General features: G+C 40.5%; 1 protein-coding gene across 4 annotated transcripts in view; it reads right to left on the bottom strand.

The window, feature by feature from the left end:
• Positions 1-19,555, bottom strand: part of LOC124795204 (major facilitator superfamily domain-containing protein 10) — a 152,004-nt gene that overhangs the window by 52,600 nt on the left and 79,849 nt on the right. For all 4 annotated transcript variants that reach the window (XM_047259112.1, XM_047259113.1, XM_047259111.1 and 1 more), the window contains one exon: positions 18,598-18,688. In XM_047259112.1, the coding sequence (XP_047115068.1) occupies positions 18,598-18,688 (91 nt within the window). The remainder of the gene's footprint in view (positions 1-18,597; positions 18,689-19,555) is intronic.

Genomic DNA, 19,555 nt, shown 5'->3' with positions numbered 1-19,555 from the left:
TTGAAAGACAATAGTCTGTCAACATTGTCAAAAGCTTTTACTATTACTACACATGCTAGAAACATAGGTTTGCCTTTCCTTTATCTATTTCTAAGATAAGTCGTAGGGCCAGTATTGCCTCTCGTGTTCCAACATTTCTACGGAATCCAAACTGATCTTCCCCGAGGTTGGCTTCTACCAGTTTTTCCATTCGTCTGTAATGAATTCGTGTTATATTTTGCAGCTGTGGCTTATTTAATTGATAGTTCGGTAATTTTCACATCTGTCAACACCTGGTTTCTTTGGGACCGGAATTATTATATTCTTCTTGAAGTCTGAGGGTATTTCACCTGTCTAATACATCTTGCTCACCAGATGGTAGAGTTTTGTTGGCTTGGCTCTCCTAAGGCTGTCAGTAGTTCTAATGGAATGTTGTCTACTCCTGGGGCCTTGTTTCGACTTAGGTCTTTCAGTGCTCTGTCAAACTCTTCACGCAGTATCGTATCTCTCATTTCATCTTCATCTACATCCTCTTCCATTTCCATAATATTGTCCTCAAGTACATCGCCCTTGTATAGACCCTCTATATACTCCTTCCACCTTTCTGCTTTCCCTTCTTTTCTTAGAACTGGCTTTCCATCTGAGCTCTTGATATTCATACAAGTGGTTCTCTTTTCTCCAAAGGTCTCTTTAATTTTCCTGTAGGCAGTATCCATCTTACCCTTAGTGAGATAAGCCTCTAAATCCTTACATTTGTCCTCTATCCATCCCTGCTTAGCCATTTTGCATGTCCTGTCAATCTCATTTTTGACATGTTTGTATTCCTTTTTGCCTGCTTCATTTATTGCATTTTTGTATTTTCTCCTTTCATAAATTCTGTTACCCAAGGATTTCTATTAGCACTCATCTTTTTACCTACTTGATCCTCTGCTGCCTTCACTATTTCATCTCTCAAATCTACCCGTTCTTCTTCTACTGTATTTCTTTCCTCTGTCCTTGTCAATCATTCTCTAATGCTCTCTCTGAAACTATCTACAACCTCTCGTTTAATCAGTTTATCCAGGTCACATCTCCTTGAATTCCCGCCTTTTTGAAGTTTCTTCAGTTTTAATCTACAGTTCATAACCGTTAGATTGTGGTCAGAGTCCACATCTGCCCCTGGAAATCTCTGTCTTACCATTATATAATCTATCTGAAACCTTCCAGTATCTCCAGGCATCTTCCATGTATAAAACCTTCTTTCATGATTCTTGAACGAAGTCTTAGCTATGATTAAGTTATGCTCTGTGCAAAATTCTACCAGGTGGCTTCCTCTTTCATTCTTTACTCTCATTCCATATTCACCTACTACGTTTCCTTCTTTTCCTTTTCCTATTATCAAGTTCCAGTCACTCATGACAAATTTTTGTCTCCTTTCACTATCTGAATAATTTCTTTTATTTCATCTTACATTTCATCAATCTCTTCATCATCCGCGGAGCTATTTGGCATATACACCTGTACTACTATGGTAGGCGTGGGCTTTGTATCTATCTTGGCCACAATAATGCGGTCACTATGCTGTTTTTAGTAGCTTACCCGCATTCCTATTTTTTTTTTATTCATTATTAAAACTACTCCTGCATTACCCCTATTTGATTTTGTATTTATAACCCTGTATTCACCTGACCAGAAGTCTTGTTCCTCCTGCCACCGAACTCCACTAATTCCCACTATATCTAACTTTAACATATCCATTTCCCTTTTTATATTTTCTAACCTACCTGCCCGATTAAGGGCTCTGACATTCCGCACTCGGATCCACAGAATGCCAGTTTTCTTTCTCCTGATAATGTCCTCCTGAGTAGTCCCCACCCGGAGATCCGAATGGGGGACTATTTTACCTCCAGAATATTTCCACAAGAGGACACCATCATCATGTAACCATACAGTAAAGCTGCATGCCCCCAGGAAAAATTATGGCTGTAGTTTCCCCTTGCTTTCAGCTGTTCACAGTACCAGCATTGTTGTTGTTGTTGTTGTTGTTGTTGTGGTCTTCAGTCCTGAGACTGGTTTGATGCAGCTCTCCATGCTACTCTATCCTGTGCAAGCTTCTTCATCTCCCAGTACCTACTGCAACCTATATCCTTCTGAATCTGCTTAGTGTATTCCTCTCTTGGTCTCCCCCTATGATTTTTACCCTCCATGCTGCCCTCCAATACTAAATTGGTGATCCCTTGATGCCTCAGAACATGTCCTACCAACCGATCCCTTCTTCTGGTCAAGTTGTGCCACAAAACTCCTCTTCTCCCCAATCCTATTCAGTACCTCCTCATTAGTTATGTGATCTACCCATCTAATCTTCAGCATTCTTCTGCAGCACCACATTTCGAAAGCTCCTATTCTCTTCTTATCCAAACTATTGACCGTCCATGTTTCACTTCCATACATGGCTACACTCCATACAAATACTTTCAGAAATGACTTCCTGACACTTAATGTGTTTTGGTTAGTGTTATAATCCGTCAATCATCCAGACTGTTGCCCCTGCAACTACTGAAAAGGCTGCTGCCCCTCTTCAGGAACCACGCGTTTGTCTGGCCTCTCAACAGATTCCCCTCCGTTGTGGTTGCACCTACGATACAGCTATCTGTATCATTGAGGCACGCAAGCCTCCCCACCAACGCAAGGTCCATGGTTTATGGGGGAGGCGCATGATATAATTCAAAAACAAATTCAAAACCGAACAGTCAAAATGTGAGCAGATTATGATTATCACAACAACCAAGAGCAGAAGGAATCAATTGCCAAACTTGTACAATTAAATCTGGATAGAATCTGAGCTGGCAGGAACACACTGAGTACCTAGCAAACTAAGTGAGCAGCTTACATGTAAAATACAAATACAGGGCATTTCAAAATGAAGATACTGGTTTTAAGGTGTTGTAGCATTTATTAAGTTAAACTTACAATTGTAAATAATACACCAAATGAAAGAGCAACTCAAACAGTTTTGTTTGTATACCTGTGGGCAATGGGAAGAGTATGGAATGACAGAGTGACTGAAAAACACGTTGAACGAGTTTGAGTCTTTCACGCTTAGCTCTAAGAAATATCCCCATGGAAAGTTTATGGGCCTTTCCTTTTTGGTGAATCAACTGTAACTGATGTTTCTTATCTTTATGTGCTACAGCTACGCCTGTGCCTCAATGGGTAGAAGATGAACAACCCATCTTTATTTGGGAGCAAGATGGTGCACTGCTTCACTGGCATAACTGAGCAAGCAACTGGTTAAACAGTGGATTGGGTGTGCAAGGGGCAAGTTGATACAGCATATTATGCATGACCTACACATTCACACACGATCGGACGTGATCATGTGTATGTACCTCTGATACCAGGTGATCTATCCGACTTTAGAAACAGTGTTACCGCAACAGTTATGCCTGACACACTGATAAAGGTTTTGGAACAGCTCACCTATTGACTATGTGTGATCAGTGTTCACACTGAATAACTGTAAGAAAAACTGTTTGTGTTTCTCTTTCATTTGGTGTATTATTTATAATCGTAAGGTGAATGTAATATGTTCAACAAAGCCTTAAAATCTATATATTCATTTTGAAACACCCTGTATTAGTGAAATGTGTTTCTGGGGTAACTTGGCTAACATATTGGAGATACTAGAGATATGAAAAAAAAAAAAAAAAAAATAGTTTGGAATATGTGCACTGTATCTCATGAACAACCCCATCACCAATTATTTAGAAAACTTCAATTAATAACTCTGTCTATATATTTAGGAGTTTATTATCTTTTTGCACATCGAACATAAATTATTTGATGGAAACCATTTTGTTCACACACAATACATGAAATAAGAAAACTTTACGCTTCCCACACACCCAATCAAACTGTATGCCCATGCATCTCATTAAATGGAAATGAAAATCTATAATAAACTGAACGAGAGCACATTAACACAGATTTTTAGTTAAAAAAAAAAAAATAAAAAAAAAAATAGAAGAAGAGGAAGAAGAAGACGACGATGACACTATACGAGGCACTGATTCTGAAATTCTTGTACTCATATGATTAATTCATGCAGGATGACCTGTTAATTAGACCTATAAATGACTTCTTGTGTACTGGTTGGTTGGTTGGTTTGGGATATAAAGGGACCAAACTACAGGGTCATCAATCCTTTTTTCCTGATGCAAGCAAGGCTCAAGGTACAAAAACACCCAACACCACACCTAAAGAAAAAATGGGGAAAACATACACCACACGGAAAAGTAGAAGCAGGTATTAAAACCAGAGAGCAGATGGTCTGGACAGGCTGATCACAATAATAAAAGAGGATGAGCCAGCCACTCTGCAACACATTAAAATTCCCACCCCAAAAAGACAAGGTGAGATGAATACATATAGGGAAAAGATGACCACCAAGATGAACAAATGCAATCAAAGTGCAACAGAGTTAAAATAGAGGGAGGGTGGTGACCTCAGAGAGAAGGTTAAATGCCCACCCTTAGATGGTATGATAAAAAAACCCTCATGAATAAAACGTAAAGCTAAATCTGCTGTTGAGGCACTGTCACCCAACACTGAAGGTAGGGTGCTGGGAAGGTTAAAAGTCCACTGCAGAGTGGTTAAAAGTGGGCAGTCCAGCAAGATGTGGACGAACAGTCATATGTGAGCCCCAGTGACACCGAGGTGGGTCCTCACGTCTGAGGAGGTAGCCATGTGTTAGCCACATATGGTCAATGGGGAGCCATCACAGAACCACAGAGTCCCTGTGAGAGGCCCGCATGGAGGTCTTCCACACATCTATAGTCGCCTTAAGGGCATGCAGTTTGTTTCACATAATGAGATTATGCCATTCTCTCCCAAAGCTGAAAAACCTTGCGCCGTAACAATTACTGCAGGTAAGTTACAGGGATGCCAATCTCCAGAAGCATTTTCTGTGTAGCCTGCCTGTCGGCAAGTTCATTTCCTGGGATTCCGACATGGCCTGCGGTCCACACAAACACCACGTAATGACTGGACCATTCCAGGGCACAGATGGACCCCTGGATGGTCGTTACCATAGGATGGCGTGGGGGTAGCACTGGTCAATAGCTTGTAGGCTGCTCAAGGAGTCAGTACAGAGAAGAAATGACTCACCAGGTTATGAGCGGATGTGCTCAAGAGCACAAGAAATGGCCACCAGCTCTGCAGTGGAAACACTGCAGCCATCTGGCATGGAGTGCTGTTCAATATGTCCTCCCGAACGTAAGTGAAGCCAATGTAACCATCAGCCATCGAGCCGTCAGTGAAAACCACTTCATGGTCCCGGTACACATCAAGAATCGAGAGGAAGTGACAGTAGAGAGCTGCGGTGTTAACTAAGTCCTTAGGACCGTGTCAAAGGTCCGGGCAAAACTTCGGCCTAGGTGAACACCATGGAGATGTACATGAATGGACCTCAAGTATAGGTGGTAAAGACAAGGACTCCACTTCAGACAGAAGAGATTGGATGCAAACTGCAATAATAAGCCCTGACCTGAGCCTCCAGTGCGGGAGATGAACCACCGTGGACGAGAAAAGGAGACGGTAATTTGGATGTTCAAGAGAACTATGAATGTGTCCAACATAACTGGTGAGTAGTTGAGCACACCTAACCTTCAATGGAGGGACTCCGGTCTCCACAAGGACACTGGTCACCAGACTCATCCTAAAGGTTCCTGTTGCCGGTCGAATGCCACAGTGGTGGACTGGGTCAAGTGAACGCAATGCTGAGGGCGCTGCCAAACCATAAATCAAACTCCCATAGAGAAAGCGGAATTGAACAAGGGCTCTGTACAGCTGCAGCAGTGTAGAGCAATCTGCACCCCAGTTGGTGTTGCTCAGGCAGCGGAGGGCATTGAGTGCTGCCAGCACTTTCGCTTAAGCTGACGAAAATGAGGAGTATACGGATGCATTAGCTCCATACTTAATCATATACAACCGTTCGCTGAAAGAAAGATCCATACCCAAAGACTGGAAGGTTGCACAGGTCACACTAACATTCAAGAAAAGTACTAGGAGTAATCCACTAAATTACAGGCCCATATCGTTAACGTTGATATGCAGCACGATTTTAGAACATATATTGTGTTCGAACATTATGAATTACCTCGAAGGAAACGATCTATTGACACACAGTCAACATGGGTTTAGAAAACATCATTCCTGTGAAACACAACTAGCTCTTTACTCACATGAAGTGCTGAGTGCTATTGACAAGGGGTTTCAGATCGATTCCATATTCCTGGATTTCCAGAAGGCTTAACACTGTACCCTATAAACAGCTTGTAGTAAAATTGCGTGCTTATGGAATATCGTCTCAGTTATGTGACTGGATTTGCGATTTCCTGTCAGAGAGGTCACAGTTCGTAGTAATTGACAGAAAGTCATCGAGTAAAACGGAAGTGATTTCAGGTGTTCCCCAAGGTAATGTTATAGGCCCTTTGCTGTTCCTTATCTATATAAACGATTTGGGAGACAATCTGAGCAGCCGTCTTCGGTTGTTTGCAGATGACGCTGTCGTTTAATGACTAATAAAGTCACCAGATGATCAAAACAAACTGCAAAATGATTTAGAAAAAATATCTGAATAGAGTGAAAAGTGACAGTTGACCCTAAATAACAAAAAGTGTGAGGTCATCCACACGAGTACTAAAGGAACTTGTTGAACTTCGGTTACACGAGAAATCAGTCTAATCTGTTGTTGTTGTGGTCTTCAGTCCTGAGACAGTCTAATCTAAAAGCCGTAAATTCAACTAAATACCTACGTATTACAATTACGAACAACTTAAATTGGAAGGAACACATAGAAAATGTTGTGGGGAAGGCTAACCAAAGGCTGCGTTTTATTGGCAGGACACTTAGGAAATGTAACAGACCTATTAACCCTACTCCTGTCCGTCCTCTTTTAGAATACTGCTGCGCGGTGTGGGATCCTTACCAGGTAGGACTGACTGAGTACATCGAAGTAGTTCAAAGAAAGGCAGCATGTTTTGTATTATCACAAAATATGGGAGAGAGTGTCACAGAAATGATACAGGATTTGGGCTGGAAATCATTAAAAGAAAGGCGTTTTTCGTTGCGATGGAATCTTCTCACGAAATTCCAATCACCAACTTTCTCCTCCAAATGTGAAAATATTTTGCTAACACTGACCTACACAGGGCGGAACGATCACCACGATAAAATAAAGGAAATCAGGGCTCTTATGGAAAGATATAGGTGTTCATTCTTTCCACGCACTATACGAGATTGGAATAATACAGAATTGTGAAGGTGGTTTGATGAACCCTCTGCCAGGCACTTAAATGTGATTTGCAGAGTATCCATGTAGATGTAGATGTAGTGGAAGTCATGCCAATCGGGCATCGAAAATCAGTCCGAAGAATCGATATGTCTCCACTACAGTGAGTGGATTGTCATTAAGATAAAGTTCTGGTTCTGGATGAATGGTACAATGCCAACAGAAGTGCATGACACATGACTTCAAGGCTGAAAACTGGAAGCCGTGGGCTAGAGCCCATGACTGCGCCTTGTGGATGGATCCCTGTAGGCGCTGCTCAGCAACACCAGTACTGGAGGAGCAGTACGAAATGCGGAAGTCATTTGCATACAGAGAAGGTGAGACCGAAGGCCCGAAAACTGTTCCTAGACCATTAATGGCCACTAAAGAGAGAGATACACTCAATACATAGCCTTGCAGGACCCCATTCTCCTGGATATGGGAGGAACTATGGGAGACACCAACTTGAACACAGAATGTATGGAGCAATTGGAAATTTTGGATAAAAATTGGGAGCAGGCCCTGGAGACCCTACTCATATAATATGGCAAGGATATGATGTCGCCAGGTTGTGTCTTAAGCTTTTCGTAAATCAAAAAAGACGGCAACCAGGTGTTGGTGGCTGGAAAAGGCTGTTCAGATGGCAGACTCGAGGGAAACTAGATTATCAATGGTAGAGCGACCGTGGCGGAAACCACCCTGACATGGAGCCAGAAGGCCGTGTGACTCCAGGATCCAACACAACCGCCAACTTACCATACTTTCTGACAGCTTACAAAGAATGTTGGTGAGGCTGATCGGCCAATAGCAATCCACATCAAGCAGGTTTTCACTGGGTTTGAGCACTGGAATGATGGTGTTCTCCTGCCATTTTGATGGAAAGACACCATTGCATCAGATCCAGTTGAAGATGATGATGAAATGTTGCTTGTAGTTGGATGGGAGATGTTTGATCATCTGACTGTGGATCCAATCTGGCCCCGCAGCTGTGTTGGGGCAATGTGCAAGGACACTGAGGAGCTCCCACTCTGTAAATGGAGCATTATAGGGTTCACTGTGATGTTCAGTGAATGAGAGGGCTTTCCTTTCCATCTGCTGTTTGAGTGTGCGAAATGCTGGGGAATAATTCTCTGACGCTCAGGCTTGAGCACAGTGCTCAGCAAAGTGCTCGGCATTTGTGTTTGCATCTGTAGATAACACGCCATTGATGTTAATGCCAGTAACATCTGTCGGGGTCTTGTATCCACAAACCATCTGATCTTCGTCTAGACTTGGGAAGGTGACATATGGTGGCCAATGGTCAAGATGTACCACTCCCAACACTCCTGTTTCCATCTTTTTAGAAGCCAGCAAACGTGGGCACAGAGCCGTGTAAAAGCCATTAGGTGCTCTAGGGGAGGGTGCCACTTACGTCGCTGCAGAGTTCGCCGACGCTCTTTAATGGCCTTATTGATTTCCAGCGACCACGAAGGTACTGACTTTCACTGGGTGCACGCCAAAGAGCAAGGGATCATGTTTTCTGCCACAGAAACCATCATTCTACATGGTCACTACCACACATGTCATTGTGGGCTCTCCAGTGGACAGAGGCTGCAGAGGGATAAATCAATGGCCAAGTAAATGCCATGAGCTACACTGAAATGTGTGGGGCCCCAGTATTTAAGAGGCAGAGGTCGAGTTGGGACAATAAATTTTCGACATCTCTACCGTGATCAGTAAGCACAGTGCCACCCCACAAGGGGTTGTGGGTGTTAAAATCTCCCAAAAGTAGGTAGGGTTTAGGGAGTTGATGAATCAGTGCAGCCAATGCGTTCAAAGGTACTGCACCATCTAGTGGAAGATATACGTTGCAGACACTTCTTTTCTGTGTCGTCCTTATCCTGATAGCCACAGCTTGAAGAGGGATTTGAAGGGTACAGGTTCATTGCATACTGAGTTCAGGACATAGACACAAACTTCACCTGACACATATTATAGTCGCTATGTTTCTTGTAATATCCCCTATAGCCACGAAGGGCAGGGGTCCGCATTGCTGGGAATTAGGTTTCCTGGAGGGCAATGCAGAAAGCAGGTGTAAGGCTTAACAGTTGCTGTAGCTCAGCCAGGTGGTGGAAAAAACTGCAGCAATTCGACTGGAGGATGACATTATTGTGAGACTGGGAGGGCATGAAGCATGCAAGGAAGCAGGTTGAGGCATAACCGCCTCCAAGGCAGGATCGTTATATGGCGCTAAGTGGGAAATGTATCTCAGAGTTGGAGAGTGACAAATGGTGACCCAAGGCTGGACGCGCACATAGTTTATGTATCAGCCGATAGAGGACAATATTGAATAGGGGGACTGTGATTTTAGTTTCGATTGTGCCCACTAGAGTGCACTAAAGTAATAGAATGTTTTTCATGAACTGTTCTAGTATTTCCATAAAGTGTTATGTCTTTTTGTGTATGTAAAATGTTATAAATGTGTTTTAGCAGTACGAATGATACGTGAGTGTGATTTAAGGTTAATATGAAGATAATTGTTTGAGTTATGTACTAGAATTTAGTGTGGGAACATTTCGAAGAAGTATGGATATGGACAAAGGGGATTTTTGTAGAATAGTTTTGTAAAGTAAGTTTATGATAAAGGGAAAATTAATTCAGGTATAAATAACAATAGTAAATAACTTTATGCATAAACAAAACTTCAGCATATTAGATAATTACGTCGGTAAAAAGTGCAGTCGTGAGGTTTACTATTTTGTGATTGGTTATGGATGAAAAGCGCGGACTGACACGGGAGGATGTTGTTTTGCTATTGGCTGTTAAGTAATCTGACCAATGGTAAAGTAATATTCTTCGCATGCCTTTATCTGCTGGTAGAGGTGCGTAGTAATAGTTGTTCTGATGGAAACGATAAGTTGCCGGATCTAGCAGTGTTTCATACATCAAAAGTGCGGTAAAGTGATGGCATAATTATTCCGATGGGCGAGTAGAAATTTCGGAAATTTTAAGTGAATTTTGTGAGGAGAAAAGACATATGTTCCACATGGCATATTGAGCAGGTCGGTGACTAAAAACTGTGGCTGCATTTGGTACCGACAGACTTAATATTTGGCGAGCATTATCAATCAAAAACAATCAGTATTCTTGTAGCTATTACGTTTTTGGGAAATGCAACACCATAAACTTGCTAACGTGAGTGAAAGGGATTATGAGTGACTGTGTTAAGACTAGCACGGGCTTGGCAGTGATACTTGTTCACCTAAGTTTCAGAATATATTAATTAAGGACAAAATTTCCAACCTTTCATATCATGTGAAAACTTTCTCCCGAAATTTAGATTAAGTGACTTCAATTGCAGCCTGGTCCACGTTGAAGTACAGTAGGTTTCACTTGGCTTTCCTACTGATGATCTGCTGAGACAATGTTCACAGGTAGGTGCAGGTTCCTCATAAAGGGACGGAAAGAACCGCGCCACCGCAAGGTTGTGCCTCAGGGTCCCCTGCTGCCACCGATTGAGTATTTGTATCCATTCCTATTGTGGATGAGGCATCAGTGAGATCCAGGTCCTCAGGGGACACCGAGATCTCTACCTAATCTGCAGGTGAACTGATAGGGAATGGTGGTGCTGGGGTCACTGAAGGGCCCCTCATCTTAGCAGACTTCTTTGATTGATTGCCCTCTCGCTTCTCTTTCGTTGCTTGTGGGGAGGACTTCTCAGAAGTAGCTTCATGCACGGAGGAAGACTGAAGCTCTTCCTCCAGCACCTTTTGGTTCCTTTAGCCACTGGTGAGTGTCCACTGTGGCATTAGTAGAGACCTTGGGACAGAGGGTCCCAAGGGACCTCTTCCGCATGAGAGGAGCCAGAGGAGGCTGTTGCTTCTCTGGCTGGGGGGCAGGGGACCAATGACCCCTGCATTTGGGAGCAGTGGAAGGAGATTTCCCCCCTACCACCAAGGGGGTGGATGTATTCTGGAGGCCCGGAGGGCCCACTGTTCATGGCATAGAGTGTGGTATGACTGGTACTTGTGATGGTGATGGTAAAGGAGCTGCAGCGTATGTGAACGTCAACCGAATGGGGTGTAATCGTTCAAATTTACATTTAGCCTCTTGGTAAGTCAACCAGTCCAGGGTCTTGTAATCCACGATTTTCCACTCCTTTTGGAGTACTGTGCAGTCTGGTGAGCAAGGGGAGTGGTGCTCTCCGCAGTTGATACAAGTGGGAGGAGGCGCACAGGGAGTATCTGGTTGCAGTGGGTGTCCGCAGTCTCGACATATGGCGTTGGAAGTGCAGCGGGAAGACATGTGCCCAAATTTCCAGCACTTAAAGCACGCGCCAAATGAAATGAACACCCCACCATTCTAGACTGGTGTGGAGCTCGTCGTCAGACTGCAAGAGGAGGTCGCATTGGAAAATAATCCCGTGGACCATGTTAAGGCTTTTATAGGGAGTGGTGGAAACAGGAATATCACCCAGCCTGTCACAAGCACCCGAGATTGGGTTGGGGATGCTGTCTGAATCAAGACTGCATTGCTTCTCATCTTGGACAGTGCTGTCACGTCCCCAAACTTATCCTCAAGATGTTCAACAAAAATTTGGGCTTCGTAGGTAGAAACGAGTCCCCATTCATTCTGCTACAGACTAAATACTGAGGCGGATATGGCACTCTTCTTTCTGTAGCCTCCTCCCATGGTGTAGCGAGGGAGGGAAATTATTTGGGGTCATATCGGTCAGCATTGTACTCAATCTTGCCCTTCTTAGAGACTGCTGGCACCATATGGTAAACAGCAAGAGACGACTTAGTCCGCTTCATTGTGGGTCATTCACCCTGATGCCACCCACTCTGATCAGGGGCTCTCCCCAAATGGGAACTGAACTTATAGGGCCAAAAAGTGAGAGACTCCTTTTAGTCGCCTCTTTCAACAGGTAGGGATACCTCAGGCCTATTCTAATCCCTGGACCAGCAGGGGGGATTCTTGTGTATCCATCTATGTATATATAGCTGTTTGTCAAAACATCATTTTATTGTTTTATTGTTATGGATTGCAAATTAACATTTTAAGGTGCATAAGCAGTTCACAAAGAGGGCTACAATATGCACAAACTAAGGTAATGAGCTTGGCACAAGCACATCAGCTAAACGTAAAACTTGGAAAAGTGACTCAGAGCTGGGCAAATTTTGCTACCTTTGGAGAAGAGCAGACACAGGAGAAACGTTCACAAAGACACAGTAGCAAGCAATTCACCAAGTAGAAGAACTTTCTATAAAAATAGACACCTAACATTTGAAAATATAAATCATTGAAAGTTATGTTTGACTGCAAAATGTCAACAGTGCAGAAGAGAGAAATTAAACAGTTTAGATATTTCTGAAAAGTAATCTTACAAGAGCCTAAGATGAAACGGATGGACTGAGTAAGGAATCAAGATGTCCTGAAATCAGTCAAACACAAAATATTCTTAATAAAGAGCAAAATGAATCAAAGAGAAGGGCCTAGATGTGAGCATATAATATTTATCTTCTGATGTAGGAGTTACGCTGAAATCAAGTGGGATAGCCAACAAGTGATAATATTAAAGAACCTTTGTGTCAATGAGAAAAAGAAGATGTTGTCATTAAGTTTCTAGATTGCCAACAGTTTTATCATCCTCGCCTCAGAAAGTGGCCCCCTCCAGCACACAATCTCATCTATATTCATTATCAAACAAACTGGCTGATGTATAGTCATTGCCATGACTGATTAGACCCACTCACCAACTCAACAACAGTTACTGCGATTATGAAGATCAGCAAGCTGCACCATTTCCCAACGCCGTAGGCAGCCATATGTAATCTCTGGTATTCCCACAGTGAGCTGCTGTAGCAGCTTATCCATCCTCCCTTGTATGGACATGATAAGCAAGTTTGAATGCAATCATTAAATCATTAAATCATCCCCATTGCAGAGAGATCTTTTCACATAGTTACAATATCAGCTTTCTCCCCCGAATAAGAAAATATATTGCTGACTCACACCTTCTTAGGGGAAAAAAGACTGTCATAATAAATTACAAGCTTGTACTTAGGTGTTCATTTTTCCCCACATGCTTTTCAAGTGTAGAACAGCAGAGAAATAGTCTGACAGTGATTCTATGACCCTTTTAAGAAACACTCGAGTGCAAATAGCAGAGTAAACATGTACAGATAGATGTAGTGTAATATTAAATGCACTACATGAGTGTCTGAAACTACTCATCTAATATTTTCAGTCTGCATTTCATTTGTTTGCTGGAAGTATATCTCAAACTAAACACAGTCATAATTTATTTCTCTTTCTGGTACAGCTGTTACACTGGTTCCATCTAACAGTTACATTTGCTGGTTATTCACCTCTAAATACATTGTGCTCCACAACATCCATCAACAAGGGTGTTCTCTTCTGATCATAACTACTGTCTCTGATACACAGTGGCTGCTTCTGATTCTCTCTCTGGTAAGTATAAAATGCTTTGTGGCTGTACAATTTTCCTTGGAAAACGTCTACTACAAATAGATTGAGTGTTATGCAAAGCACATTTGATGCAAACAAGGAAACATCATTCGCTTAGAAGTATGAATGGATAAACAAAGAACTTCAGCTGATAAAGTGAGTATTAATGTATAATTAACCCAGAACTGCCTATTTTGGAAACAACCTAGTGTATGGTGATGCGAAAATCTGAAGGCTGCTGATGCCAAATGAGATATGATGGGAGAAGTTTTGGAGCATTCAATCAGACATCATGACTAGTGTTTACTTTAAAATCCTTATGAATCACACGTTCATCATTGGCTAATATTAGAAGTAGCTGAAAAAACATGTCACAAAATAGTATGGTGATGTGCATATTTGACCGGAGAAAAGACTGTGAAAGTGCAGTTTTGCCTCATACATAAAGAAGAATTCAGAATAACTACAAAAACACAATCATGCTGACCAGAGGAAGCATACAAAGACACACAAGTAATTTTCTGATGGCAAGTAGTAAATAACCAAAGTATTAACTTATAAAAAAAACTGAAAATTTTACTAGCTGATATGCATTAATTTTGAATTGATTTACTGCAGGGAAATGACACGAATTAGACTGTCCACTGCATTTGTAATTTTTCTTCTGTAACTGACATACAAATGTAAAATTCCTATCACTGTCTGCACATTAATGTCTTTATGTTACTAAAGCAGATACCTATGACCATTCCTGCAAGGTAGTGAGCCAAGTTTGACAGAAGGCTTATGGACTGTATTGTAAATAAAATGTCACAAGAGAAAATTACTCGGTATATCCTTTAGCTGTTTTACTGATTAACTAGCAACATGAAGCTAATAAGAGTTATTTATATGAAGCTAATAAGAGTTATTTATTCAAACTGTAACAGTGAAGGGTGTTGCACTTGTCAGAATTCAGTTATAACAATTCAGCAACATTTGGTATAACCAATGACACAGTTAACATTCACAGCAGAAACTCAGCCACAGTTGACACACTACTTGAGGTAACAGTCTTCCCTCAAAATAAAGGCAAACTTGTTCTCACCTTAAAGGTTGGTTGGAAAATCTCATCCTATTAGACACCATGTGTCCTTTCCTTCCCCAACATTACAAACTGACAGACCCAGTCACTTATAGTGGCGTTTCTGCTGTTTAACATGGATGTCATACCACAGTGTGACACAGATTTTTCACATTAACAGTCCAATTCAAAATGTGAAAGTTGTAAATGACAGGAAAAAAAATCATAGGACATACTGGCAACTGAATTCCACATAGTTGAAGTTACAGTCCTGTCAATTACCCTATCAGTTATCAAAGTGCAAGCTCTAACAACTGAATTCTGATAATACTATATGAATAAATTGGCAGAAGAAAACGCGTTCATGCGAAACTATCAGTAGTTGAGTTAGGAACAAACTGCACTAACTGCTGCGAGGTACTGCATGGAAACCACACGCATAGCTCAACTTAGTAAACTACTTCTTTTTTTTTTTTTTTTTTTTTTTTTTTTTTTTTTTTTTTTTTTTTTTTTTTTTTTTTAAACGGCATACATTTCCATCACTGTGGCTAAGCATTATTCCAAACTGGAAAAGGCAAATTACTGCTGTGAATGATTTGCACAACATGGCAAAATGTTCAGAATGACATGTTTCCAATTGCTTTATACTGGTGGAAAAAAAGAAACAAACTGACACTTTTGTACTGTCATGACAGCAAGATCAAATGAAAGAACATGTAACCAAAAACACTTTGCAATGAGCTCAGTAATTCCACAGACAGCAACTAACTTGACAGTTCATTGGAAGTGAAACTGTGTCAGCAGTTTCAAATGTACTCCTGGTCCATGACAATAGACTCTCATTCAAGTAATGTATATCAGCAGTCATTCTAAGGGAAAGAGATTCACTACGTAACAGAGCAAGTTGGAACCATCCACTTGTTCTTACGTCATTACTAAGAGTGATTTTTTTTTTATTATCTGATCTCATTTTTTGAATGACAGATGACTTTTCCACAAATTAGCTTCTTTATTATGCAACGAGTCCACAGCTCGTCATCTCGCGGTAGCTTTCTCGCTTCCCGAGCACGGGGTCATGGGTTAGATTCCCGGCGGGGTCAGAGATTTTCACTTGCCTCAAGATGACTGGGTGTTGTGTCATCATCCATCCATCCATCCATCCATCCATCCATCCCACTACAGTCGGAGGATGGCAACGGCACACCACCTCCACTAGGACCTTGCCTAGCATGCCGTTGTGGGTCTCCCACATCATTCCCCTATGCTCTGTCAAGAAGCATGGGACTTCATTTCTATTTCTATTATGCAGTCAGAGACACTCAAAATCTTATATTTCAGTGTAACTTCCGGGTTACTAATACTTATAGCATAACTGGTTTGTACAGAAAACATTTTTATTAACAAATATTCACAATTTCAGACTCAGAGGTAACATGTGGAAACAAAATTTGGAGTGACCAGAAACATCCTATTTAAAAAAATATTTGTTATCAAAATTCGCATCTTTCAAAATGTTTCACTTGTAATTATTTTCAACATTTCATACTATAGTTTTGTAGCCCTGATTTTTCAAATTTCAAAAATATCCACTTGCACTAGGAAAACAAGTTAGTTCACTAATTATTCAATCTATAAATTCCTCAATTTAGCCAGTTCTGGCAGGAATTGTGAATCCCCATGGGAGTATGCATAGTATTCACAATATAGTCCACATAACATTGTTGATTTTTCAGTTTTCCAACCCATGGTTAAACCACATTACTCCATGACTTAATTCAATTTCAGAGTTATTCTGCTAGTTTTCCTGTTATAAATAAAACATGCTATCACATTTCGATTATTAATCATACATGTTTATATAGATGTGCTTGATAAAAAATGCTTTTGTCAGTCCTTTGTGGGTTCCAAACAGGGGGCCATTTGTGTGTCAATGTTTTTGTGGAACTTCTTCATGTTGATCACGGTTAAGTAACGAACCACCACCTTATGATCACTCCAAAATTCTAGTGTATCATCAGTCAGCCATACAATTCCAGTCAAATGTGCTATTAAGATGAGACTCACTTTATTATAAATATCAATGTGCAAGTATCATGAATTGTTCATGTGTGAACATTCAGTAAGTGCAGTGACTATGTGACCAGGTTTAATGGTGAAATTGGATCACATTTTGCCACTGTTAATGTGTGTGAATTGTAGGTGCCTGTGAAATACCAATTACGTAAGCTATTAGTGAGAGCTGCTCATCATGATGTGCCAACCATCAATAAAGTGAAAAGACTTCCAGGTAATCTTCACAGTGTTTTTACTATTTAACAATCAAATTACTAAACCAATTCATTTCAGAAAGAGCAGCTACCAAGGTCAAATATATATATATAGGTCAGTATGCTTACAACTATTATACAAATTTGGTACCCAATTATTATTTTACTCAGTTACAGCATTTTAGGATCAATTTGTACATCCCCTTCTAGTCTTAGCCTCTTTAATCACTGGAAAGAGGATTAATTTGGAAAATTATCTATCCTCAGGCCTGATTTCCAGACATAATAAGCTATTTAAACCTCTTGCAAATTTCTTTCTGCTGTTGCCCTGCCATGACTTGTCATTTCTAATGATTACAATCATCTTTATTTCCAAATAAAACATTGTACCAGGACATAAATAACCTCTACTTTGCAGAGTTATTATATTACCTCATTGGTTATGGCAGCTAATGTACATTGGCTTTAGTATTATGAACAAATTTTATTTGCTACTCATAAGCTATTAACAGTACACATTTTATCAAATAAAAAAAACTGGCTATAATCAAGACCTGAGATAACGTGTGTATTTATTACAATTTTACTTTGCATTTCCTTGTTTTGATTATGCCACAGGAGTCATGTATTATCAGCTGTGTTGTATTCTATCAACAAAATGGCTAAATTTGACAGTCTGCTTTCACCCATTCTTTTATCTCAAGTATTTTTGCATTTAAAAGATGCCACTGGCAGCAGCAATGTCTTAATTATCATCAAAGCTGTTTAAATGAATATCTATTAAATTACATTTTGAAAAAAAAAAAAAAAAAAAAAAAAACCAAATGGAAAGCTGTGCCAATGCTGTTAATCAGCTCATTCATCCGAAACTTTGACACAGTTATTTGCAACCTATATGAATGGTACTAAAACTACCTTAACACTTCTCAAGATAGAGTGCCGATCTTTCATTTAAGACGTTCCTTGACAGAAAATTACTGTAAGGTGAAATAGTGTGCTTAAGACACCAGATGCTTGAGTAAGGCAGCCAATGAACAGTAGGAGCATATGTTTGTTTACACAAGTGTCCAACTTGAGATGAACACATTACAGCTGTGAATAGGCACAATGACTAACTGCTTCCATAGTAATATTAATCACCCACAGAAGCAAGTTTTGCAGGTGACAGCTGTGTGGACCTATTGTAATGTTACCATATCAGCTTTGTTAGATATGTCTGTTCAGAAGTAGCTCTCTCTTTATAATAGTACTGGGACAACATGACACTATAGATATAAAGCTGACAACGTGTTGTTACAGGTACGGGGAAAGGCTTCTTCGTATATGAAGAAGAAATGAACACAAGGGCTAGGACAACTCAAGTACTTCACTGACTTAATTCTTAAACTGACTGACTTTCTCTCTCTCTCTCTCTCTCTCTCTCTCTCTCTCTCTGTTGTTGCGCCCCCTGTATGCCCATATTTTTGCCAGGTGCCTATCTCACCTCCATATAACACAATACCTCTAGGAAGTTTGATGCATTTACTTACAGACAGCAAACAGCAGGAGCCCAATGTACAAGCCTATGACAGATGTAGCTAATCCTGTGACGATGAATGCTGGTACAATTAGTAATAGGCCCTGCAAAGGAAACAAGTTACTATACTTCATTACACATCTGTTGAGTTTTACAATAAAATCACTACAAATGCAAAGAAATTAATTTATATGTACCACATGAAGTCAATTTCTTGCTGATGTACATATTTTTAAATACAAGTTTCATTTATCCCAAAGCCCTTAGGGTGCTTTCATAGCTCACTAGTACTACAGTTTGGGAAGCTCTGTGACATACTACTCCCAAGTTGATTATGAAACCCTCGTCAGATTACAGAAGTTGTTTAGGAAGACATTACACACATAGGCCACAACTATGTTTTCTTTCTTCTTACTTTCCACAGTGTTTTCCATGCACATGCATTTCCTCCCATTCTGTGCAAACATTCACTGCTTATTCGAACATCTCTCTACCCCTCCAATGCCCACACTTGCATCCTTTTTGTTGTTTTATTCCTTACATCTCTCAGTCCTAGAACTTACATACATTTTCATATCTTACTTATATCATTGCCCATAAGCATTGTGGGCATAAATTTTGCAACAATTTTAACTGTAGTACCTTGTTTCACCCCAAACTAAACATTTTCACACTTCTTTACTCAGATAAAACAATGCCATTAAATGCACCCTTTCTTTCTACTAATGGTAATTTTTACAATAACAATGATTGCAAGTGCGTATCAATGTTGCATGCAGAACTGGTATTCTTGAGACGTTCACTATGCTTTTTTGTCTTTCACCACTTGCACTGACTATCATGTCATGTTCCTCACAGATGGCACAAATTTTTATTTACCTCTTTTTCAAGTGACTCTTGTCACAATTCACTTTAGGTAAAAATATCTATTTCACTTTTTCCAAAATGAAAGGATCAAAGTTATAAATACA

This window comes from Schistocerca piceifrons, chromosome 4, assembly GCF_021461385.2.
Source record: "Schistocerca piceifrons isolate TAMUIC-IGC-003096 chromosome 4, iqSchPice1.1, whole genome shotgun sequence".
In the NCBI taxonomy this organism is placed as follows: Eukaryota; Metazoa; Arthropoda; class Insecta; order Orthoptera; family Acrididae; genus Schistocerca; species Schistocerca piceifrons.
Note: the sequence above shows the minus strand (reverse complement) of the source record. Positions and strands in the feature narration are given on the sequence as shown.